This window comes from Mastomys coucha, unplaced genomic scaffold, assembly GCF_008632895.1.
Source record: "Mastomys coucha isolate ucsf_1 unplaced genomic scaffold, UCSF_Mcou_1 pScaffold4, whole genome shotgun sequence".
Lineage (NCBI taxonomy): Eukaryota > Metazoa > Chordata > Mammalia > Rodentia > Muridae > Mastomys > Mastomys coucha.
This window is the reverse complement of record NW_022196910.1, coordinates 1,000,852-1,025,484: the sequence shown is the minus strand read 5'-3', so window position 1 is coordinate 1,025,484 and position 24,633 is coordinate 1,000,852. Positions and strand designations below refer to the sequence as shown.

At 50.8% G+C, this 24,633-nt stretch overlaps 2 protein-coding genes and 1 non-coding gene across 3 annotated transcripts in view; 2 read left to right on the top strand and 1 right to left on the bottom strand.

Annotated features, from left to right (window-relative positions):
• Pias4 (protein inhibitor of activated STAT 4) overlaps positions 1-9,090 on the bottom strand; it is a 13,250-nt gene extending 4,160 nt beyond the window's left edge. The window contains exons 1-3 of the mRNA XM_031350324.1: positions 8,923-9,090; positions 5,279-5,684; positions 6-67 (exon numbers count right to left, since the gene is read on the bottom strand). Coding sequence (XP_031206184.1) covers positions 6-67; positions 5,279-5,684; positions 8,923-8,949 — 495 coding nt within the window. The 5' untranslated portion in view covers positions 8,950-9,090. The remainder of the gene's footprint in view (positions 1-5; positions 68-5,278; positions 5,685-8,922) is intronic.
• Positions 9,091-20,918: 11,828 nt separating this feature from the next.
• Eef2 (eukaryotic translation elongation factor 2) overlaps positions 20,919-24,633 on the top strand; it is a gene marked incomplete at its 3' end in the record, with an annotated part of 5,415 nt that continues 1,700 nt past the window's right edge. The window contains exons 1-9 of the mRNA XM_031350323.1: positions 20,919-21,048; positions 21,942-22,156; positions 22,308-22,489; positions 23,086-23,297; positions 23,487-23,665; positions 23,752-23,857; positions 23,956-24,208; positions 24,298-24,493; positions 24,568-24,628. Of these exons, the coding sequence (XP_031206183.1) occupies positions 21,046-21,048; positions 21,942-22,156; positions 22,308-22,489; positions 23,086-23,297; positions 23,487-23,665; positions 23,752-23,857; positions 23,956-24,208; positions 24,298-24,493; positions 24,568-24,628 (1,407 nt within the window). The remainder of the gene's footprint in view (positions 21,049-21,941; positions 22,157-22,307; positions 22,490-23,085; positions 23,298-23,486; positions 23,666-23,751; positions 23,858-23,955; positions 24,209-24,297; positions 24,494-24,567; positions 24,629-24,633) is intronic.
• On the top strand, positions 23,356-23,419 carry LOC116076604. The gene has a single exon (XR_004113011.1). It is a non-coding gene; the product is annotated as a small nucleolar RNA SNORD37 (small nucleolar RNA).

Sequence of the window (24,633 nt, the reverse complement as noted above, 5' to 3'; positions counted from 1 at the left end):
TCCACCTGCCGAGGTGTTAGCGCGAAGATGCACGGGCTCTCTTGCAGCTTCTCTGCGCTCTGTGGGACTGAACACATGTGGGTCAGACAGCCTGGCTGAATAGAGGCCACCCCTCTTCACCTGAAATTTCAGTGACATTCTGAGTCCCTCTGGAGCCAGCCAGGCTCCACAACAGGATGCTGGCCTCCTGTGCAGGACAGGGCTCTTACTTCATCTGCATGTGTAACAGCAGTGCCTTGTGGTTCAGCCACAGGAGGCCTCTGAGGGAGAGGAGGAGGCGGAGCCTCCAGTGTGCTGGAGGCTGAAACAGAAGGATCTTGGGTTCAAACACCAGCCTCAACTCCAGGGTGAGTCTGAGGCCCCAGGGCATAGCACTGGGGAACAGGCCGATAGTCCCACCCAGCTCTGCAAAACCAACCACCATCCCCATCAGGAAACACTGCCTGTTCAGCCACAGGATCCCGTTTACAAGAATAGCTCATGCTGGGTGCGAATGGCCTGGAACCTTCTGACTCGCAGGCTGTGGTGCCCGTGCTACACAGTGAGTGTAGGCGGACTTTGGACTGGGGGGTGGAGTGGCTGGGGTGAGGGGTTGTCACTCCTGCAGCTAGCCCAGTATACAAAAAGCCCATGGGTCCCTGGGTGAGAGCAGGCTGCATGCGGCGATGCTGCAGGGCCCAAGGGAAGAGCTGGAGCTCAGGGCCACCTGGGCACGCTCAGATCTGCCTACCTGGGTATAATCACCCTGAGAGAGGTGGGGCAAGCCCAGCAGGGCCATAGCAGACACCTGAGCTGACAGTAGCTGGGTAGGAGGTAACACCCATCCCCCCCCAGGTGGAGGTGGGGTAGGGGAGATTTCTGTTTTGTGAGGGGTGGACATCAGGCAAGACCCAGGCTGCCCGGTAAGCACACTGCTGTCTAGGGTCCCACACCCCAGCAGCCCGCTGAGGCTTGTCCCACACTATGCTGCTGGAGGGGGCAACAGGGTGTTCCCAGCGCCAGTGCCTCTGCCATGGCTATTGGTCCCCTGGAGCAGCCTATCCCCAAGCCCATATCCTAGGGCAGGGACTCCACAGCAGCACCAGCCATGAACTGAACTCTTCCTCAGTGGCCTCATCAAGACCTAGCCTTCCCAGCCTTATGGTCTTTGCATCCACTGTGGCTCTCACTTTATAGCCCAGGCTGGCCCTGAACCTGCAACCCTCCTCCTGGACATAGGAGGACAGTTCTGCAGTTCCTGTCACCATTCCCTCCTTCAGTGCCTTGGGTTTGTTTTTTTTTTGGGGGGGGGTATCTTTTTTTCTTTTTCTTTTAAATCCCCCTGCCTTTGCCTCCCAAGTGCTGGGATTAAAAGCGTGCACCACCACTTCCAATGCTTTGTTGATGCTAATGTTTGTCCTGTACAACAGTGTCTGAGGGCCTGATAAGAACTGCATGGCTGGCTGGGCATAGTGGCCCACCCTATTATTCCACCACACAGGAGGAAGAGGCAGGGGACCTTTGTGAGTTCCACGGCAGCCTGGTCTACAGAATAAGTTCCAGGACAGCCAGAGCTACACAGAGAAATCCTGTCTCAAAAAACCAAAACCAACTGCACACTGCAGGGTTGCTTGGGAGTGAGGTGGGATGAGGTGGAGTTCAAGGGCAATGTGGGCTACAGACACAGGAGCCTTGCTTTGCCTTCCTCCATCAACCACTCTTTCTCTCTGGGCCTCTGCAGCATGGGCCATAGCTGGAGGCCCACCCCATGGAATCTACACATGGACAGGGCAAGCACAGACACTGTGGGGGAGGCGGCAGACTGCCTCTGCCTGAGGTGGGGCAACCACCAAGGCCCAGCAGGGCAGGTAGGAGACTGGAAAGGACACTCAGGGCCTCGGAAGATGATGCCCAGGATCTTTAGTCATGTGATCCCTCTCAGTCTTATGCACTCCAGGGCAAAGGCAGGCAATGGGAACTCCATGGAGATGCAGGACCAGCTCTGGGTATCCCCGAGTACCATGAGACAATGACACTATTGCCACCTCAGGCTCAGGCAGCCTAGCCAGGGGCGGCAGGTGATAGGTGCCCTCCTCAGCAGACATCCTAGAACTTGCTCTATAGACCAGGCTGGCCTCCAGCTCAGAGCTGTGCCTGCTTCTGCCTCCTGAGTGCTTGACTAAAAGCATATACCACCACCACCTAGCTAAGGTGATGGGTGCTTAATGCAGGCTTAGCTGGCTGCATTAGGAGTGTCAAGACAAACAGTGGGGGCCCCAGTCTGCTTCAGGCAAGCCATCGCAGCAGCATGATGGGCTTGTGTCACCCAGCTACCATCAGGTCCAGTTCCAAACACCCACCCTAGCCTACTGCAAAGGTCCTGAGTTAGGGTCAGCATGGAGACCACGAGACAAAGAGCAGCACTCAGCCTCACTGTGCCACTCAAGGCTAGGTGGGGTTGTAGCTGGGCATAGAGGACCACAGCCTGTGCCTCTGGGGTGGGCAGGACCAATGCAAGGGCTGCCCGCTCACCTGTGCTACTGTCCTGCCCCAAATCCGTGACCTGAACCAGCCTAGCCCAGCCTGGGTATCAGACAGACAGCAAGGGGGATGGCAGATGCAGGGGTGCCCACCTACCCAGCGCAATAGCAGGGAGGGAGACACAGGATCAGAGGGCTAAGATCATTTTTGGCTATATAACAAGTTGGGCCAGCCTGGGCTACCTGAGACCCTGCCTCAAAATACCACAAAAAAACAAACAAGCAAAACCCCAAAAACAAAAAAAAACCCAAAAACAAAAAAAACCCAACACCCAAAAGGTAAAGAGCAACAGACAAAGGTAGTGTTGAAAGCCAGCTATGGTGAAACAGATAACAGTTGGGTAATTGGGGTATACCCTTAAAGCCAAACAGGTACCAAAGACCTGGGGCAGGTAACCAGTCACAGTGTGGGAGGCTGAGGTGTAGCCTATGGAAAGGCCCTGCAGACAGAAACAGGCTGGCTTTCCCACAATGTAGACCTCTGATCCTAGCACTGTAAGGGCTGAAGCTAGAGGATCACAAGTTCTGGTCCAGCCTGGGCTATACTGTGAGCCCTGCCTCACAACTGCATCAACAAAACAAGTAACATAGCACGCTCCCCCAGCAGCCAGGAAGCTGACACCTGTACACAGCAAGGCGAGGTAGCAGCAGCTAAAGAGGCTGAGATGACATGGCCCCGAGGGTCACATGCACCCCATCACCCCTTACTCCCACAATGGCTTTGTTCCATGCCGATGACCCACAGGAGCCCCAACTGGGCAGGGGTCAGGCCAATACCAGCTCCATGGCCGCTGACATCTCCTTCTCCACCCAGTCCTAAACCATCCTCCCTCTTGCCTGGGCCCTCCGGTCTCCAGTCTTAGGTCAGTTCTGCTGTGGTCAGCAACTGTTACCTACTTGGGCCTGTCTGGCCTGGAAGTGGGGGAGAAACCAACATGGACCCCCCAGACAGGGGTACGGGGCACAGCCTGGGGGGTCTAGGAGCTCAGGCAGCTGTGTGTCCTTGGGTGAGTCCCTTGCTCTCTCTGGTCACCTACCAGCCCTCTTAGAGGGGCTGTCAGTGCGCTCTGGACTGCAGCTGGTCTCTCTGTCCCCTCCACCAGGTGCTCAGGTGACTTATAGGTTCAGTCTGCTGGTGTAGACTACGCACTATGCTCTTCCAGGGAATCCTATAGTATCCCGGGGCTCATTCTGGCCACGGAAAGGGGCTGGCCATTATGAACTGGCATCACAGGGCTCATGTCTGGAAAGGCCGAGGCCAGGGTTGAGCAAGCATGTGAAATTCTGGGTTTTGGAGCTTGAGAGATCAAGGCCTTAGATCCAGGATCAGCACTCTTATCCAGCAGCCACCTCGAGGTGTGGGGACCCAAGGAAAGGGGGTGCCCTGGTGAGGAGGCAGGCGGGCTAGCTAGATGTCTTTGTTCAAGCGGCTGGTAGACAGGGGAGCGTGCTCTCCCGGAGATCAGGTGACCGAGGTCCCTGGGGGGTAGGGGCACAGTGATGCATTGTGGGGCGGAGTGACGTCTGGCTTATTCTGCAAGAAGGAAGCCTGTCATGCAGGCTGAGAGGCCAGGGGGCCAACCTCCTGGCACTCTGGTCTTCCTCAAGATGACACCCAGTCAGCTTGGCCCCAAGGGGTTGTGGAGACCTTTGGGGAGGCAGGTTTGTGGCAGTTGGAATACGACAGGTAGGGCAGGGTGGGCAGGCCAGGAGGCTCTTCCTCCAGCCCCCAACAGCTCCAAGGGTTTCAAAAGAATGGAGGGGCTATAGGTCGGGGCGGAGCATCAGTGAGGGTGTGGGGCCTCTGATACTGAAAAGGTCCTGCAAAACACCATAGGACACAGGATCTGCTGCTGTCCTTCCTCAGGCACCTCCAGCGCTGCCCCCCGCCCCCCAAGTCCCAGGATAAGAGGGACATGGCCTTGCTACAGTAGGAGAAGACAGTCAGGGTGGAATGGAAGTTGGGAGGCCCCTGAGGACCATATGGGGTTGACAGAGGAACTCTTCATATTGGAGCCTGCCCCAAGTACAGGGACTCAACCTTTGGGCTTTACACAGAGGCAGGCAGGGGGGAGAACGGGGAGCTAGGGTGTCTGGAGAACCTGAGAGCCCTAGGTCCTAGATATGGCCCATTAAAGGACCTGCCAAGTGCACAGCTCAGGGCAGCATCCATGCTGCACGTGGGAGGTCAGGTGCTCTAGAGGGCGTGGAGACTATCCATGCCTCAACAGAGAGGATGGGAGTCTGACCAGTCCATGGTTCCTGATACTCTGATAACTTGGAACTTACGTCTATTTTTCTTTTTCTTTCTTTCTTTTTTTTTTTTTTAGCCCAGGTTGGCCTCAAACTCATTGTGTAACTGAGGATAACCTTGAACTCCCTTCCAAATAATGGGATAACCAAAATGAGTCACTATGCCTAGCTTTTTTTTTCTCTTTTAAAAATCAGGGTCTATTTGCCCAGGCTAGCCTCAAAATCATCGCAAACCTCTTGCCTCAGCTGACTAAGGGGGGATGAGAGTTCATGCATGCTGGTGAATGCTCAGCTCACTATTCAACCTACACCCTCAGCAGAGCCCGTAGCTCGTCTAGCCCAGAACTCACCTTCCCCCTGCCTTAGCCCTTAAGTGATGAAAGGCCAGTATGTGCTGCCCTGTCACCCATGTCATGTGCTTTAAGCTGCTAAGTTTGGGGTGGCTAGTCATGGGTCACAGTGCTGAGTCTGCTTTGGGGACCTCCTGGACGATGCCCACCACTCACCCAGTTCAGTGGGCTTCAGCAACTCGTCCAGCATGTTGAAGAAGGGCAGCTTAACCAGGCGCACCTCTGGCTTAAGGGTCTTGGTGGGCAGGCGCCCCAGTCCATTCAAGTACTTCCCGTACAGCACGGGGTAGTCCACGGTGGGCCCTGACAGGGGAGTCCTGGGCATGGAGTGTAGTGCCAGGGGATCCAGAGGCCGTGGTGCCTGTGGGCCAGGCTCTGTGCTTTTCTTGGCATAGCGAGTCTCATACAGCTCTTTGATCTTCTTGAAAAGCTCTGGGCTGCAGTCGAACTGCACCAGTTGCAAGGCCCTGGTCACCAGTTCGTGCTTCAGCCCACTCTTGCTACGGCCTACAAAGCCCAGCAGCATCTGCAGGTCTGACACTCGGAAGCTCATCACCATGTTCTGCAAAGGGCAACCACAGCAGCTCTCAGGGGTATGATCCTCTAACCTGTGTGTCCCCCCCACCCCAGCGCCCTGTGGCAGCCACCAAAATCCTGCTGTCTCTGAGTGCTGTCCCAGAGTAGGTATGGCCTGCTACTTTCAGGCCCCTGGGCACCATGGACTGAGACAGGTCTTCCAGTAAGGCAGCCTTGACCCTGTTCTTGGTTTTCAGCCAACCATGCCAGGAGTACCCCCCCACAAGGCACCACCAGGGTACCCAGGAGCAGAATGGGTCCACATGAGAACAGCTAGTCTCTGAAACCAAACAGAGCAGTTACCAAGCTAATGACACAGTGACACAGATGGGAAGGCCTAGGAATGCACCTATGGGGCACTTCAGAGCACAAGGGGATTCCAGAGTGCACCCCAGGCCCTCTGGCAGGCTGCTTGCACTCATGACAGCTGATCCTGGTCACGGCAGGTCCCACAGATGGAAGGACCAAGCGTCCCTGAGAGACAGGCCAGTTGGGCCTGGGGACTCTTGTGTTAAGTCCTGAAACTAGCCTCCACCGAATGAAAAGTAGAAAGGAACTTCCACAGAGCTGGGATACATACCCCAAGTGGCATGAGACACAGTCAGGTGACCCAGTCCATGAATCCCAAAGAAGCTTGTAAGATCTAGAAAGCCCACCTGACCAGCCCAGGTCTGAGCCCCAGGGATCCATCCCACTGGATGCCAACCTGGTTGCTTGGAGTACTGAGTCCTACCTAAGTAACATAGCCCTTGGGACCAAGGAGCTCCAAAAAACACCTGAGACTTGGGGTGCCAGCTATGACTTAAGTACTTCTGGTATGACAGGGTGGGCTGGAGTTTGGCCTGGTGCCTACCAGGCTTCCCAGACCTCTGGGGGACTGTAGGGAAGCACGGACTCTCCAGGGACTCTAGGGTATGCAGCCCATGGGCACTTGAATGTGGTCCTCACTTCCTACCGCACACAGGGATAAACAGCACACAGTTGGCACATTTGTACTCAAACCCTCACAACTCAGGAGAAAGATACAGTGAGGTAGGGGCCCTCAATGGTCCAGCTAGAGCCAGAAGGTTTTGCAGTCCCAATGGATATCAAAGGAGTTCCGTCACCCAGGACTGATGGCAAACGTCCGAGCAGCCAGGTCGCTGCCATATGGTGTGGTTCAGGTTTCTCATCAGCTGCCATGGCCTGAGCAGCCTGCTGGAGAGCAGCAGGCCATGGGGACAGGCACACAGGAAGAAGCCTCCAGCCATCACCAGGGTGTTTTTCCCGCCCTGGCACAGGCCACCAGGGCTGAGTTTATAAACAGCATCAGTGCCATGACTTCTGGAGATTCAGCTTGGGATGTGATGTGGAGCCACAGCCCAGACACAGATAGAAGTAGCTGCACTCAGCTGTCTCACTAGCCTAGGCTCGTTAGACAGCTGAGATGCCTGACACAAGGGCAAAGGATGAAGGCTTTGCCCCAAGCCTGCTGCAGGGACCATTCACCCACAGGATGATGGAGCATGGGCCATTCATCCACAAACACCACGATCGCTTCCTGGAAGCCCCAATGGGCCTCAAAAGACAGAATCTCTGGCCTGTTGTGACAGACTGGAGGAAAGTTACCAGAAAAGTGGAGGTGTTGCTACCATACTTAAAGCACTGTGAGGGGCCATGACAGGAATCCTCTGGACCATTTTAGAGCCTCAAAGAAGGGTCAAGTTCACCTAACTAAGATGGAGGTGGGTCAAATAGAGATCATCAGCTTTTATTTCAAGGATCTAGACAGCAAAGAAGCAATCACAGCCCTTATTACTGAGAGGGATGAGGGTGCAGAGGCTTTGGCCTCTCCTCAATGTTCTAGGACGGTACAAGGAGACTTCAAGCAGTAAAACTGGGTCCCAGCCCTGCATAGTTCACATGTCCCCATCTCAAAGTTCTGTTTCTCAAAAGTCTGACTATTTAAATGGTGTAGATTTGGGGTAAGTAAATGGGGAGAAAGATGGGTACACTTTTTAAAAAAAATTTTTTTTTTTTTTTTTGAGATAGGGTTTCTTATGGAGCCCTGACTGTCCAGGTACTTACTTTGTAGACCAGACTGGCTTTAAATTCACAGAGGTCTCCCTGCCTCTGCCTCCTGAGTCCTGGGATTAAAGGTGTCCCACCATGAGTGGTAAGGACTACACCTTTTAATCAGAGTCTCTAGAATAATCCTAAGGGTCTGAGTGGGGATGGAAGGACCATTTAACAAGAGAGCCAGAAAAGGGAGGGGGCAAGTCAGGATCTTATGGGTGGGAAGATGCTTGAGGGGGACTGCAAGACTCCAGTAACTCTGGAGGTACAAGTATGCTGGAGCCTTGGCAGGGTGGATGGAAGCTAAGCCAAGCTGTACTTCAAGCAGGTTTAATGGGGACTCAAGTTGGGTCAGAGCCCTGGTACCTTGATGCATAAATGGGGGAACAAACCTACACAATGCTCCCCTGGACTCAGTCAAGGCAAGGCGTCCTGTGAGGATCAATCGGAGGAACACATAAAAAGGGAGCGGTGGGTCCAGTGGGCTATGCCAAGCAGCAGTGAAACCCTACAAGACGATTCATCAGGATGCAAGGGTTAGAGATGGGTTCTAGAGTGCGACAGGATCACTGGAGGCTCAAGTGAAGAGGTACCCCATAACTAACAAGTGGGGAACGGGACTCGAGGGCTCAGTCTCTAAAATGAACTTGGACACTTAAGAGTCTGGAGTCAGTAGTGGGAGGTGTCCGTCTGAGCCCCGAGAATCAGAGGACCTGTGGCAATCCCTGCAGACCTTCCCCATGCTGGCCTGTACGAGAGGTAAGAGGGGGACACCCAGACCTGATTCCTACTCGTTGCCTTGGAAACCCGATGGCGAAGTCACTTCACATTCCTTCGGCTTCCGAGACCACGGAAGGACCCCCAGTTCTGTCCCAGTGGAGCTAACCCAAAGGAGAGGACAGTGCCTGCACCGGGGAAGCTATGTACCCACATTGTAGGAACCCCAGCTCGAGTCAGTAAAGAAGTGACAGTACGCGGCGGGGCCACCCCAGGAGGGTGCTGGCGACCCCGCCCCCGGTCTCCCCGCCCCCCGCCCGCAGGCTCAGTCCGCGTCCCAGTCGCACCCTCGCCGCCCACGCCGCCACACCCCGCCCTCCCAGCTCCCTGCGTAGAGCGGACCGTACTCCGCCACCCGCCTGTCCCGGCCGGAGCCACTCTCGCTCACTCACTTTGGCCTCCACCAGCTCTGCCGCCATCTTGGCCACTAGCGTCCCCCGCGCCGGGAGGCCCCAGCCGTCGCGTCACGTGAGGGCCCTCGACTGGAGGGCGGGGCCTGCGCGAGAGCCAATAAAAGCGAGTGCTGGCTCCTTCCTCCACGCCCCCGCGCCTGAGAGGCGGGAGAATGCGGCGCGCGCACGCGCCCACGGGAACCACCGCCCGAGAAGCTGACCAATCACAACGGATAGTTGCCAAACCCCGCCCCCCACGGTTATTTTTCAAGGCGCTGGCCGCTACCACGCCCACTCGGGGAGGAGTCTGGCCGCTTAAAGACACAGCAGCACTTCCCGCCGCCTCATTTCTCTTGCTTCAGAAAACCGCTTAATTTTTGTATTTATTTGGTGTGTACATGTGTGAAAGTCAGAGGAAAGTAGGTTCTGTCCTTCCACTCTGTAGGTCTCAGGGATGAACCGGGCATCAGGCTAGTGCCTGAACTTTGGACCCTTTTGCCCTGCTCCCTCTCTCTTACTGGTCCCACCTTTTCTCTAGTTTACAGGCCAGAACCCCTGCCTCGTTTTCAAATTGGCTTGTAATGGCAACAGTTGTGGGTTTTTAAAAATTGTTTGTTTGTTTGTTTGTTTGTTTTGAGACACGTTCGCCATGTCGCCCTGGCTCTGTGGAACTCGCTCTGTAGACCAGGCTGGCCTCAAACTCAAACTGAAATCCGCCTGCCTCTGCTTCTGGAGAACTGAGATTAAAGACGAACGTAACCAAGCCTAGTCTTGCTTCCTTAGGGCACAGAAGCCCCTCCAGCTGCCTCCTTTTTTTGTTTGTTTTGTTTTGTTTTTGTTGTTGTTGTCTCAATGCCACGCCCGTTTTTCTGTGGATTGTTTTATTTATGTATTGGGGGAGACATAACGCAATTTTTGATCGTCCAAAGACAACTTAAGGAGTTAAGTTTGTATATTTCACAATATGGGTTCAGGGAATCGAACTCAGGTCATCAGGCTTGGAGACGAAGGCGAATGGGTGTGGGTGTGCGCGTTCCAAGCCTCCTATGTGGACGTCCGAGGACAATTTGACAATTTGCTGGAATTGCTTTCTCCTTTAACCAGGTGTCACAAAATGAGTCCCGGGGCTCGAACTCCTAGCAGACTTCCGGGCAGTCACCATTTCAGGGGCCCTCCTTGGCTTCCTGACTACCCACAAGTCCCACCCAGCTCTGTGATTTCTGGAGGCTTGCACCTAGGCCACGCTCGCTCCAGCCCCACTCCGGTTTGAGCGAGGACGGCACCGCCCCTTGCTTCCGTTTCATTGGGAGGACGGGACGACCGCGCCCACGTCCCGCTTGGGGAGGGAGGTCTTAAAGGTGAATATTCTTCCCGCTCGGGTGCGTCTTATGGCTCTTGTTGACGCTTGTGTTTTGGTGGAGAGAAGGGCTGGGGATGAACAGAATGCGGCCGGGCAGGTGTCCCTGCTTCCCTCCGAGCGGCAGCTGGCAGGTGTGGGGCTCGCACGGCCGTGGCGCGGTGGCGTGTGAGCCTAGCCGGTCCTGTGCAGTGCACATCCGGGTTCCGCTCGCACCTTCTCGCCTTCGCCTTTGGTGTGTGCGTGCGTGCGTGCGTGTGTGTGTGTGTGTGTGTGTGTGTGTGTGTGTGTGTGTCTGTCTGTCTGTCTGTGTGTTTGTATGTGTGCGTGTGTGTCTGTCTGTGTGTGTGTTTGTGTGTGTGTGTGTCTGTCTGTCTGTGTCTGTGTGTGTACGCGTGCGTGTGTGTCTGTGTGTGCGTGTGTTTGTGTGTGTCTGTGTGAGTGCACGTGTGTGTGTGCGTGCATGTGTGTGTGTGTGCGCGCGTGCGTGCGTGTGTGTCTGTGTGTGTGTCTGTCTATGTGTATGCGCGTGTGTGTGCATGTGTGCGTGTGTGTGTGTGTGTGTGTGTCTGTCTGTGTGTATGCGCGTGTGAGTTGTGTGTGTCTTATATGTATGCCCGTGTGTGTGCGTACATGTGTGTGTGTCTGTGTGTGTGTGCGCGCGCGCGCGTGTGTGTGTGTGTGCGTGCGTGTGTGTCTGTCTATGTGTATGCGCGTGTGTGTGTGTGTGTGTGTGTGTGCGCGTGTGTGTGTCTGTCTGTCTATCTGTGTATGCACATGTGTCTGCGTGTGCGTGCACGCGTGTGCACGCGCGCGTTAGCATTCAGGTCGATTCTCTGCCAGCCACTCGATCCTTACTCTTGTTCTAACTAAATTAAAAAGAGAGCCCTACCAAGCCTGACTTCAGTCTGTCACAGCCCCCTTGGCTCCCTAGTACCCACAAGATATAGAGTAAAAACTGGGTTTTTTTTTGAGAACCGGTCTCATGAAGTTCAGGCTCACCTGCTAATCTCCTCTGTAACTAACCCCACTGTAGTTTCTATCCCCCAAGTGCTGGTGCGACAGGCATGGCTCACCACACCTTATTCTACGATGCTGAGGATTATACAAGGGTTCTCTGTACACCAGGCAAGCACTCCACCAACCCCAGCCCCTTTTGTACTCTTGTTTGATTTTTTTTTCTTAAGATTTATTTATTTTGCCCGGCAGTGGTAGCACACGCCTTTAATCCCAGCACTTGGGAGGCAGAGGCAGGCAGATTTCTGAGCTGGAGGCCAGCCTGGTCTACAGAGTGAGTTCCAGGACAGCCAGGGCTACACAGAGAAACCCTGTCTCAAAAAAAAAAAAAAAAGATTTATTTATTTTATGTATATGTATGGCTTTTTTTCCTCTATGTTCATGCATGCATGGTGCCTACAGAGGTCAGACCCTCTCTGGAACTGGTTACAGATGGTTGTAAACCACCATGTGGGTGTTAGAAACTGATCCTGAACATTGTGCAAGATTGTTCTAACCAACCAGCAGTCTCATCTAACCGCCATGTATACCCAATCTCCTCTGAGCTGTACTTTCTTTTTTGTTTTGTTTCGCTTTTTTTTTGAGGAGTGTGTGTGTGTGGGGGGGGGGGGAGACACAGTTTCTCTGTATAGCTCTGCCTGTCCTGGAATTCATTCTGTGGAACAGGCTGGCCCAAACTCAGGGATCCACCTGCCTCTGCTTCCAAGACACATGGGATTAATGCTGTGGCCACAATCCTGGCTTCCACTTTGTTTTTTGGACAGCTTTTCTCACTTAACCTCTCATGCACTGGATGTGCTAAAATGGTGACCACTGAGCTTCAGGGATCCTGCTATCTCAACCTCCCTCTTGCTACAGTGACTAATGAGCCACCATACCTGGATTTTTGCATAGTTTAAGGATTTGAACTCAAATACCTGATGTGTGCAGCAAACGCATTCACCACAAAAACCACTCTCTGGTTCACTACCATCACTCTAGCTTGACAACAACACTTCTCTTAAAAGATCTGTCTTCCAATTTCCATTTTAAGTGGCTTTTCAGAATGGACTACATTTCCTAGAATTCTGCAGGCACCTGATGTCACATGATTGGAATATATCCAATGATTCATTCTTTCCCTTGGCCTAGGCTGGGATAATCCATCTAAACTGAATCTTGAGGAGGAAGACCTTAAAAGAAAGCTTGGAAGATTATAAGATTAATATTTTAATTTTTATTGTCTTTTTTCTTTTAAAAAGTAATTATTTATTTATTTTACTTTATATGAGTACACTACCGCTGTCTTCGAACACACCAGAAGAGGGCATCAGATCTCATTACAGATGGTTGTGACCCACTATGTGGTTGGTGGGAATTTAACTCAGGACCTTTGGAAGAGTAGTCAGTGCTCTTAACCTCAGAGCCATCTCTCCATCCCTTTCCTTCTTTTCGAGACAAGATTTGCCCCAGGAGTCTTGAAACTCACTCTGTAAACCAGGCTGGCCTTGAATTTATTTTTAAAAATTTTGTCAGCCAGGCAGTGGTGGTGCACACCTTTAGTCCCAGCACTTGGGAGGCAGAGGCAGGCAGATTTCTGAGTTCAAGGACAGCCTGGTCTACAGAGTGAATTCCAGGACAGCCAGGGCTACACAGAGAAATCCTGTCTCGAAAAAAAAAATTGTCATATTCTTTAAAATTTATAAATATTGTAACAATAAAAATGAGTAGTATAAAAGTTATTTGATATAAAACAACAATCAGCTAACAGTCTTATGTAGATACTTGTCTACAGCAACACTGAAAATACATACATTTTTCTCAATATAAATTTTAAATAACTCCAAACATTAACTGTATATTTTAAAATAATACATCACTACTATTTTTTTAAATGAACATAAATAAAGTCTTTTTGTATTTTTGTTTGTTGTAGTTTTAGTATAGTTTAAAATCTTGTCTCTTGATGTGGATGTGGTACAAGCCCAAAATAAGAACAATTTTTAGACATTGGGTTTCATTGTAATAAGGCTGTACTTCAATGACCCTCACATCACCAAAGGATTTTACCTCCATCGTAGCTAAGCTGAGAGTTGACAGTTCTGCTGCCAAGGAGTGAATTGTAGGCACAATTTTTGGATACAGACCTCCTGCTATGGTCAAAGCTATTTGACTTGAGTGAGTGAATTTATTCTCAGCCCACAGAGAACAGGTTACATTCATTTAAGAAATGGTGTGTGTATTAAGATGGTCTATTCATAAAGTCATTCACCAACTGTTTCAATGAACAATGATTCTGCTTGGAGGGTGGCACAGACATTAGGTATGGGTAAGAATCTGGTTCATTGGCTGTGATGATTTTGTTTTTGTTTTTTTTTTTTGTTTTTGTTTTCGAGACAGGGTTTCTCTGAGTAGCCCTGGCTGTCCTGGAACTCACTTTGTAGACCAGGCTGGCCTCAAACTCAGAAATCCACCTGCCTCTGCCTCCCAAGTGCTGGGATTAAAGGCGTGCACCACCACTGCCCGGCGTTGGCTGTGATGATTTTGAAAAGCGTTCATCTCAGAGAAAGAGTAACTTATAAAGTCCTCTTCTTCAAAATTGATACAATAGTTACAAACGTCAAGCAAAGCATTCAGTCTCACTCTTCATTGTTCTCTTACAAGCCAGCTTCCAAATTAATTGTTTATGTTTCTTTTGACTGTATAAATAATTTTGAAATATGTAAGCTGTTCTGAAAACCATAGTATAGTGTAAAAACATCAAATAAACATGCCTACTAATAGAGAGGCTGAGATAGGAGAAGCTTGATTTCAAGACCATTATGTGGTACACTGGAAGACACTGTCGGGGGCTGGCTCAGCGGGTAAGAGCACTGATTGCTCTTCCGAAGGTCCTGAGTTCGGATCCCAGCAACCACATGTTGGCTCACAACCATCAGTGATGAGATCTGACGCCCTTGTCTGGTGCATCTGAAGACAGCTACTCTTGAGTGAGCTGGGCAGGAGCAAGCAGAGGTCCTGAGTTCAATTCCCAGCAGCCACATAAGATGGTTCATGGCCATCTGTACAGCTACAGTGTACTCACACACATAAAATAAATAAGTAAAAAAAAAAATCTTAAAAAAAAAAAAAGAAGACATTGTCATGTACAAACAAGCTGAAAGTGTATATGGACTGTATAATATTGGACCTATTTCTCCAATTACCAAGTTAGAGAGAACTCTGGATGATAGCCAACCAATTTCTAATTCCTCACACTTTTGAATTTCAATCGATTAGGATATGTTGGTAATATTAATTTTCATATAAGAGATATTAAGAAAAAGTACTTGTCACTTCCTGTTATTTCTGTTGTTATAGGTGGAATTAGGTTTGTGGGTTTGTTGAAAGGTTACTTTCTTGCTTCTTTTAAAGTGTAGTTTCACTCCTTATGTTGATGTTTTCCATCTATTATTCTTTGTGAGGCTGGATTTGTGGAAAGATATTGTGTAAATTTGGTTTTGTCATGAAATATCTTGTTTTCTCCATCTATGGTAATTGAGAGTTTTGGGTATAGTAGCCTGGGCTGGCATTTGTGTTCTCTTAGGGTCTGTATGACATCTGCCCAGGATCTTCTAGCTTTCATAGTCTTTGATGAGAAGTCTGTCTGGTGTAATTCTGATAGGCCTGCCTTTATATGTTTTTGGCCTTTTTCCCTTAGTGCTTTTAAAATTCATTCTTCGTTTAGTGCATTTGGTGTTTTGATTATTATGTGGCGGGAGGAATTTCTTTTCCGGTTCTGTTTATTTGGAATTCTGTAGGCTTCTTGTATGTTCATGGGCATCTCTTTCTTTAGGTTAGGGAAGTTTTCTTCTATAATTTTGTTGAAGATATTTACTGGCCCATTACCTTGGGAGTCTTCACTTTCTTCTATACCTATTATCCTTAGGTTTGGTCTTCTCATCGTGTCCTGGATTTCCTGGATGTTCTGGGTTAGGAGCTTTTTGCTTTTTGCATTTTCCTTCTTTCTTTCTTTCTTTTCTTTTTTTTTTTTTTTTTTTTTTTTTTTTGAGACAGGGTTTCTCTGTGTAGCCATGGCTGTCTTGGAACTCACTCTGTAGACCAGGCTGGCCTCAAACTCAGAGATTCGCCTGTCTATGCCTCCCAAGTGCTTTTTACATTTTCTTTGACTGTTATGTCAATGTTTTCTATGTTATTTTCTGCACTTGAGATTCTCTCTTCTATCTCTTGTATTCTGTTGGTGATGCTTGCATCTGTGATTCCTGGTCTCTTTCCTAGGTTTTCTAATTCCAGGATTGTCTCCCTTTCTGATTTCTTTATTGTTTCTAGTTCCATTTTTAGATCTTGGATGGTTTTGTTCATTTCCTTCACCTGTTTGATTGTGTTTTCCTGTAGTTCTTTTTTTTTGTTTGTTTGTTTTGTTTTTGTTTTTGTTTTTTGTTTTTTTTTTGTTTGTTTGTTTTGTTTTTTGGAGACAGGGTTTCTCTGTGTAGCCCTGGCTGTCCTGGAACTCACTCTGTAGACCAGGCTGGTCTTGAACTCAGAAATCCCCCTGCCTCTGTCTCCCAAGTGCTAGGATTAAAGGTGTGTGCCACCACTGCCCCGGCTCTCCTGTATTTCTTTAAGGAAGTTATTTATGTCTTTCTTAAAGTCCTGCATCATCATAATGATAAGTGATTTTAGATCTGAATCTTGCTTTTCCGGTGTGATGGTGTGTCCAGGACTTGCTATGGTGGGAAGATTAGGTTCTGATGATGCCAAGTAACCTTGGTTTCTGTTGCTTATGTTCTTATGCTTGCCTCCTCCAATCTGGTTAACTCTAGTGCTCCCTGCCCTGGCTAAATCTGACTAGGGACTGTCCTTCCTGTGATCCTGATTGTGTCAGACCTCCTCAGAGTCAAGATGTCTCTGTGATCCTGTGATTCTGAGATCCTGGGATCTTGGGCTTGTTAGAGCCCCTGGGAGTGGAGCTTCCTCTGGGTGTTATGGTACTCACTGCAGAGTTTGCTCCCAAGGGCAGCTCAGGGCAGCAGCCCAGACAGACTGGAAGAAACCTGTGCCACTGGGTTGGTGGAGTTCCTGTGTGCCTGGGCCCTGCTTATCCCAGTTACTCCTGATGTTGGGACAGATGCTGTCTATTATTTCTAACTGTCTATTTACTCACAGGAGGGCAGGGACCTCAGAGTCCAGAAGAGAGTGTTCGGTTCTTTGTGAGACTCCTTATGTGGGTTCTGGGAATATCATGTGTTATATCAACTCTCCTACCCAGGAAGCCATCTCCCCATCCCCAGCTGGGCCTAAATTTATTTTCATTGCACCTATTTGTATTACTCTACTGCCTTTTTCCTCTGTCATATGCACATGCATGTACGACTTGTGTATTTGTGTATGTGTGGGTCAGATGACCTCCTTCATCTTCTTTATTTTTTACTTTTTTTGTTTGTTTTTTGTTTTTTGTTTTTTTTTTTTTTTTTTTTTTTTTTTTTTTTTTTTTTTCAAGACAGGGTTTCTCTGTGTAGCCCTTGCTGTCCTGGAAGATTTCTGAGTTCAAGACCAGCCTGGTTTACAGAGCGAGTTCCAGGTCAGCCAGGGCTACACAGAGAAACCCTGTCTTGAAAACAAACAAACAAACAAACAAACAAAAAACAAATAAAGGCATGCGCCACCACTACCCAGCTAATTTTTCCTTTTTTTGAAGAAGAACAAGAGAATCCCTTTGGATCACTGGCAGGCTAGTTTAGCCTCATGGAACTCCAGATCCCCTAGGGCACAGCAAAGGTCTTTATGCAGGAACTGGCACTGAACACAGCTTTTCATGTTTTCATGGCAAGTACTTGACCAATTGAGCTATGACTCGAGCCTTGTTTTTGTTTGTTCTGATTTTTTGTTGTGATTTTAGCCAGGGTCTAATGTAGCCCAGGCTGCCCACTGCACTCTGTATCCTCCCACTTCCATCTCTCCAGTGCTAGGATGCTCCATTTGTGTTGTTGCTGGCGGCTTAGTGCATACTAGGCTTGCCCTAGTCCACTGAGCCCCAGCCCCACACTTCCTTATTCTTATAAGTACCTTGTTAAATAGTTTATTATTCTCACTAATGCCCAGAGATATCCAGTAACTTATCCAAGGCCACATAGTATACTAAAGCAGGACCAGAATTTAAACTTACATCTTGTCTAACCAAATCTTAAATATGATTTATCTGAGTGTATATATTTCTTCCCTCCCTACACAGAGGAAAGGCAGATCTGAGCACCATGCAGTTGGGTCGCCCTACCAGTAGGGACCGCTGTATCACATGCCGTGCCCGCAGCGCAGGCGCAGTGACACCTTCCTGCGTCTTTCTTAGGAGCCCCTTCCCTTCACCCCCGCCGTGTCCTTGCCCCGCTCCCGCCTAAACTGATTACTGCAGATCCTGAATAGCTGTCTAGCAGCAAGCTAGACAGATCTTAGCTGCTGCGCATCTGGCCCTCTCCCCACAGTTGCCTGTCGATCCCTTTCATCTAGTCTCACTCCTGAACATTGCTCTGTTATCTTTCCCTCCTTAGCTAGCTTCTTAGAATTTGTTAAGAAGGCCAATCACTGAGAGCAATTTAACTGGTTCTCTTCAAAATGAAATGTAATTACTATTACTTAGTCCAGATAGTGGCACACTCCTTTAGCCCCAATACTAGGGACCTGGAACCAGGGAGAATGTCTGAGGTTCCAGGCTAGATCACAAAGGTGCACGCAGTACGGCCTGGTCTCAAAGAGTTTTGTTTCCAAATACGTTCCATTTTAATTGGGCGTGGTAGCCCACACCTTTAATTCCAGAAGTTTCAAGTCAGAGGCAGGCAGATCTCTGTGATTTTTAAGGCTACCCTGGTCTACATAGTGAGTTTCAGGCCAACCAGTACTATGTAGAGAAACCCTGTCTCAAAAAACAAACAAAAATGAAATTACTTCTTTTTTTGAGCAAGGGTCTCCTGTAGCCCAGGCTGACTTGATCTTGGCTCCTGTGTTCCACCTGTGTCCTGTTCTAGTTCCTGTAGTATTTGAGATGGAAGTCAGACCCCCTGTACCTGCTTGGTCAGTACTTGCTGAGTTCAGCCCGGCTTGATTGACATTTTGTTTATTATTAATGTGTGTGTGATGTCTGTGCCACACATACATGTGGGTCAGAAAAGTTCTTGGAGTGGCGTTGTCTTTCCACCATGATTTTAAGGTCAATCTGAGGGTATCAGGCTTGTGTGACATGCACTTTTCCTCAGGGATCTCAGTTTTGATTTAGTTTGAGAGAGTATTGCTGGGAAGCCAGGATTGACTAAGAATTTCTCACAATCTTTCATCTTTGAACTCTTTGGAATAGCAGGTTAGTTTAGCCACCTCCACCCTCAATGCCCTTTCTTTCTTCCTTTCTTTCTCTCTCTCTCCCTCTCTTTCTCTCTTTCTTTCTTCATTTATTTTTATGAGATTGAAGACATGTGCCTGCCACTGCCTGGCTTTTCAACCTCCTTTTTAGATTTTGAAACAAATTTTCTGTGTAGCCCAGGCTGGCCTTGAACTCATGTAGCTGAGGATAATCTTGTGCTCCTGCTCCTCCAGTCTCCAGCTGGTGGGATGAGAGGCTTGCACTGCCAAGCCAGTTTATGTGGCTGTGGGGTGGAACCCAGGGCTTGCCTGCTAGGAAAATGCTCTATACCCTGGGCCCAGCCCGAGCTGGCTGAATCTCTGAGACCATTTGCCCTGTCTGACTGTAAAGACCCCGTTCTCCCTAGAATAAGCTGTGAAGAGTCTCACACACTCACTTCTCTGCTCATCGAGAAAATGGATCGCTCGATCAGGATGCAAAATTCCCGACCATAGGGCGCATGCGCTGGCCGAGTAACACTTGACTGGAATGGAGTCACATACCCAGGTGTGTGTTCCTTAGTTCTTGAGCCTTAGTCCTTAGTTCTTGAGTCTGCCACTCCTTGGGTGGCTCTGCATCCCTGCCGTAGACATGATTCCTGTCACTGGCCTCAGCGTCCCCTCTTGTTTAAGCAGGGATCAGGTTTTAGTAAAGAAAACAGAGTGAGACCGCAGTGGTAGAGGCGGGAGCGGGTTAGCTTTAGAGCCAAGATTCGCAAACCGCATTGCTTAATTTACTTATTTTAGGCTGGGACACCTTTCTCTCCTCTCCCTCCCAGAATGGAAGGGTAAGATGTGTCCCTCGCTTTAACCAAGGGAGTTTGGAACAAGGTTTCCCCAGGGGAGGTCTTCTGCACCGGTCGAACGCAGAAACAATGAGCATCTATTGTGTGCAGAAGGCTGCGCGCCCAGGGTCAGGCGGGGACAGCCGAGCTCGCGATCCTGCGGCGCCTCCTGCTGGACGCACGCGGCACAGTCAGCATCGAGGGACTCTTTCTCCCTGCTTTGTTCAGGTAGTGGCGGGAGCCAAGACAGGATTGCTGCAAGTTATGGGCTACAGAACGAAGCCTTGTCTAAATGTGCAAAAAATTAGGAGACAAGCGACAAAAATCCAAGAAACGACAGGTTTGGTTTCGTTTTGCTTTTGAAACAAGGTCTCCTGTAGCCCAGGATGGCATTAGAATTCATCCTTCCTTACGAAGGATGGCCTTGAATTCTTGATCCCCCTGCCTCCATCTGCCAAGTGCTGGAATGACAGCTGGCTGTCACCCTGCGGAGCTCCACGAGCTGATCTATCTATATATTTTTTGTTTGTTTGTTTGTTCGTCTTTTTCGTTTTTCGAGACAGGGTTCCTCTGGGTAGCCCTGGCTGGCCTCGAACTCAGAAAACCGCCTGCCTTTGCCTCCCAAGTGCTGGGATTAAAGGCGTGCGCCACCACAGCCCGGCTGTTTGTTTTTAAGACAGGGTTTCTTGGTTTAGCCCTGCCTGTTCTGGAACTCACTCTGCAGACTAGGTTAGCCTTGAACAAAGATCTCCTGTCTTTGCCTTAGCTGGGATTAAAGGCGTGCACCACTACTGTCTGCCTTTTGTTTTGGTTTTATCATTATTGTTGCATTCTTGTGGGCAGGAGGGTCAGGAATTCAAGGACAACCTTTACAGCCAACCCAATTGAGGGCCAGCCTGTTCTACCAGAGATCCTGCCTCTGGACAAAAAAAGTTTCATGAGAGCCGGGTGTGTCTTAATCCGAGCACTGACGCAGTAGATGCAGGCAGATTTTAGGGATTTGGGGTCATTCTGGGCTGCATCCAAAGGCCTTTTTTCCAAAACAAACAAACGAAAATGTGTAATAAAAATGCAAGTAAACTTTTTTGCAGGAATAAATCTGTGGCCCCAAGGGTCGCTTTCTCCAGCTTTTCCCAGAGGTGTCAAATTACATAACAGTCTCAAACCCAGGAAATTGGACTTTGGCCCAACCCACTGACCGGTCCGAATTTCAAAGTCCCTTTCTTATTGATCTACAAGAATCAAGTTGGAAGCAACTGTGTTCTGAAGGATCTACGTTTAAAAACCCACCCGTGGATTCTTGCCCTGGGTCCAGGGACTGAGCTGGCCACGCCCCGACCGCGCCGCAACCACTCCCCCGGCAATTCAAGTGTTAATTATATGAAGGAGCGTTTTGCGCATGCGCAGATCAGCCCGCAGCTGGGTCTTATCCAACCAGGCTCGAAGAGCACCCGTGCCGTCACGTGACGCGCCCAACCGGCGCGGACATATAAAAGGCCGGGCGTTGACGTCAGCGGTCTCTTCCGCCGCAGCCGCCGCCATCGTCGGCGCGCTTCCCTGTTCACCTCTGACTCCGAGAATCCGTCGCCATCCGCCACCATGGTGAGTGTCCGCGGCGCAGCAAGACTCAGGGAACGAGACGAGTCTTCGGGGCGGCGGGACGTGGCAGCAGCGGGACTCTGAGAAGGACGGGGGAAGGGACATGGCTGCCCCGGCCTGGGCGGCGGGACGTGGTCGGGCGGCGGCGCCATGTCTGTCTGTCCCCTCTGGGCCTTGGGAGTGTCGGGCGCGCGATGCTGCAGTGTTTGCTCCAGTTCCTTCATCTTCCCGCGGCCGCCGGGATGGCGTTGGGGGGGGGGGTTGTGTGTGCTGATGTGGCAGCGGGCTTCGCGCTGTCCCCGCGTCCACGGGATCTGACAGCCTGTGGGTCTGGCTTCCGTGGACACCTCCAGTGGGCTGAGCACCTTCCGGGCCCTCTCCGGTCTCCGCCTGCTATCTCAGTCCACATGCTTGCTCCGGACCCTGAGAACTAAGAGTGGCTCGTGGGGCCTAGTGGCCCAGTGTGGCCTTTGATCCGGGCATTTGACCTTGTCGCACAGCACCCCTAGTTTTGGCGGTGTGTGTAGCAGGCGGTGTTTTCTCACGCTTTGGTCCCAGTCGATCCGGCTGGGGTGCTGGGGTGGCAGCCCGCCCCCCCCAGGCTTTGAACTGTTGTCTTGAGGCTTTGTGGCTTTGAGTATCCTCAAAGAGATGGGGTCTCTCTGTAGTACAGGCTTGCTCTTAACTGTCCCCGTAGTTGGTTTTAGCGTTTGGCTAGGGCTGTGACACATCTGTGATCATTATTCCTGAGGTGCTGGGCTTGCAGTCATGAGTCACACCATGAACTCCAATCTTGGGGATCTCATTCCTGTCCCAACCATGGGGTGCTATTGACCTGCTGATGGCTGCCAAGCTGACTTCCCAGAATCGGCCTGACTGCCCTTCCCCCACCACAGGTGAACTTCACAGTAGATCAGATCCGTGCCATCATGGACAAGAAAGCCAACATCCGGAACATGTCAGTCATCGCCCATGTGGACCATGGCAAGTCCACGCTGACCGACTCCCTTGTGTGCAAGGCGGGCATCATCGCCTCTGCTCGAGCTGGGGAGACACGCTTCACTGACACCCGCAAGGATGAGCAGGAGCGCTGTATCACCATCAAATCCACGTGAGTGAGGGGAAGGCCACAAGGGGTTGTGCTCTGGGTGTCACTCGGCTCCCTGGGCTTGGACAGATAGGGGCATCTCTGCAGGATGTCTGTGCTGCCGGCCTGCCTTGTTGAGATGACTGGACTGATGTGCTCTCCCCCCACCCCGTAGTGCCATCTCCCTCTTCTATGAGCTCTCTGAGAACGACCTGAATTTCATCAAGCAGAGCAAGGATGGCTCGGGCTTCCTCATCAACCTCATCGACTCTCCAGGCCACGTCGACTTCTCTTCAGAGGTGACAGCTGCCTTGCGTGTCACCGACGGAGCTCTGGTGGTGGTGGACTGTGTGTCTGGTAAGCCTTGTTGGGTGGGAGCTATACAGACAGTAGCTAGTGTTTTCATGGCCCAGTAGTAGCACGTTTTCAGAGATGTAAACTCAAGTTGAATTCCTTTTAAGGTGAGGATGAATTAAGCTTTAATTTGAAATTGCGTGTGCCCATGTGTGTCTGGGCAGGAAGGTGGTGAAGGCCAGCTAAGTGTGTTGGCACTTAAACCTTTAATTCCAGCACTCTGAGGCAGAGGCACATGGGTGTCTGATGCGAGGTCCATGACAGCTAGGGCTGTGCACTGAAAGGGGAGGTGGCTGAGTCACAGAGGACCCAGTGTGCTGTGCACAGGTGCAGCCACCACCTGAGGTATAGCTCCTAGGATCTAGCACCTGTGAACCTTGGTGGCTGCTTGTGCACAGGTGCAGCCACCACCTGAGGTATAGCTCCTAGGATCTAGCACCTGTGAACCTTGGTGGCTGCTTGTGCACATTCTTATAGACAAGCCATTCGTGATCTTCAGGCCTGAACAGCTCAGTGGTTTAAAGTGCTTGTGCTTTTCCAGAGTTTGGGATTAAGGGTAAACACAAAGTAGTACCTTTCATCCTGTCTATCCTCCTCAGGCGTGTGTGTGCAGACAGAAACAGTACTGCGACAGGCTATCGCTGAGCGCATCAAGCCTGTGCTGATGATGAATAAGATGGACCGGGCCCTGCTTGAGCTGCAGCTAGAGCCTGAGGAGCTCTACCAGACCTTCCAGCGCATTGTGGAGAATGTCAACGTTATCATCTCTACCTATGGCGAGGGCGAGAGTGGGCCCATGGGCAATATCATGGTGCGAAGCTCCTCCTGTGGTGGGGGTCGGGCTGTGCTCCCTGGGAATCCCTGGACCTGCGCATGATGACCGAAATTCTTCACTTTGACCTGATGTCTGTTGAAGAAACTCAGTGTCTGAGGCTGTGGGCCTGTGACTAGGCCAGCTGCTAACCAACTTTCCTGGCTAACTGCTGCTCTCCTTCCTTAGATTGACCCTGTCCTGGGCACCGTAGGCTTTGGTTCTGGCCTGCATGGCTGGGCCTTCACTCTGAAGCAGTTTGCAGAGATGTATGTGGCCAAGTTTGCAGCCAAGGGTGAGGGGCAGCTGGGAGCAGCTGAGCGTGCCAAGAAAGTAGAAGACATGATGAAGAAGCTATGGGGAGACCGGTAAGTACAGGGCCGTGGGACTGCCCCCGCCCCTGCCACCCGTTGCCAGTGTTTGCCTGCGGTGCTATGTAACCTTTCTCTGCAAGGTACTTTGACCCAGCCAATGGCAAGTTCAGCAAGTCAGCCAATAGCCCAGACGGGAAGAAGCTTCCCCGCACCTTCTGCCAGCTCATCCTGGACCCCATCTTCAAGGTGGGTAAGCTGTGGTCCTGGCCTGTGGGTTCCCAGCCTTAGGAAGCAGCTCCCAACCGTGTCCTGCCCAAACTTACCCACTTCCATTGTGTGTGCAGGTATTCGACGCCATCATGAACTTCAGGAAGGAGGAGACAGCCAAGCTGATCGAGAAACTGGACATCAAGCTGGACAGTGAGGACAAGGACAAGGAGGGCAAACCATTGCTCAAGGCTGTGATGCGCCGCTGGCTGCCTGCTGGGGACGCCCTCCTGCAGATGATCACCATCCACCTGCCATCCCCAGTCACTGCACAGAAGTACCGTTGTGAGCTGCTGTACGAGGGGCCACCTGATGACGAGGCCGCCATGGGTATGTACAGTAGGGTCGGCTGTGCTCAGCTCAGCTCCTGGGTCCTCCAGCATCAGCCTCAGGTGACTTAAATTCCCAACTCTCCATAGGTATTAAGAGCTGCGATCCCAAAGGCCCCCTTATGATGTACATTTCTAAGATGGTGCCAACTTCTGACAAAGGCCGCTTCTATGCCTTTGGTAGAGTGTTCTCTGGGGTGGTGTCCACTGGCCTGAAGGTCCGGATCATGGGCCCCAACTACACGCCCGGGAAGAAAGAGGACCTGTACCTGAAGCCTATCCAGAGGTGGGCACTGGCCTTATTTTCTGAGCCCTGACTGCCTCCCAGGAGAGTCCTGTTGACACTTGCCCTCCCTCTAGAACCATTCTGATGATGGGCCGCTATGTGGAGCCAATTGAGGATGTGCCCTGTGGAAACATTGTGGG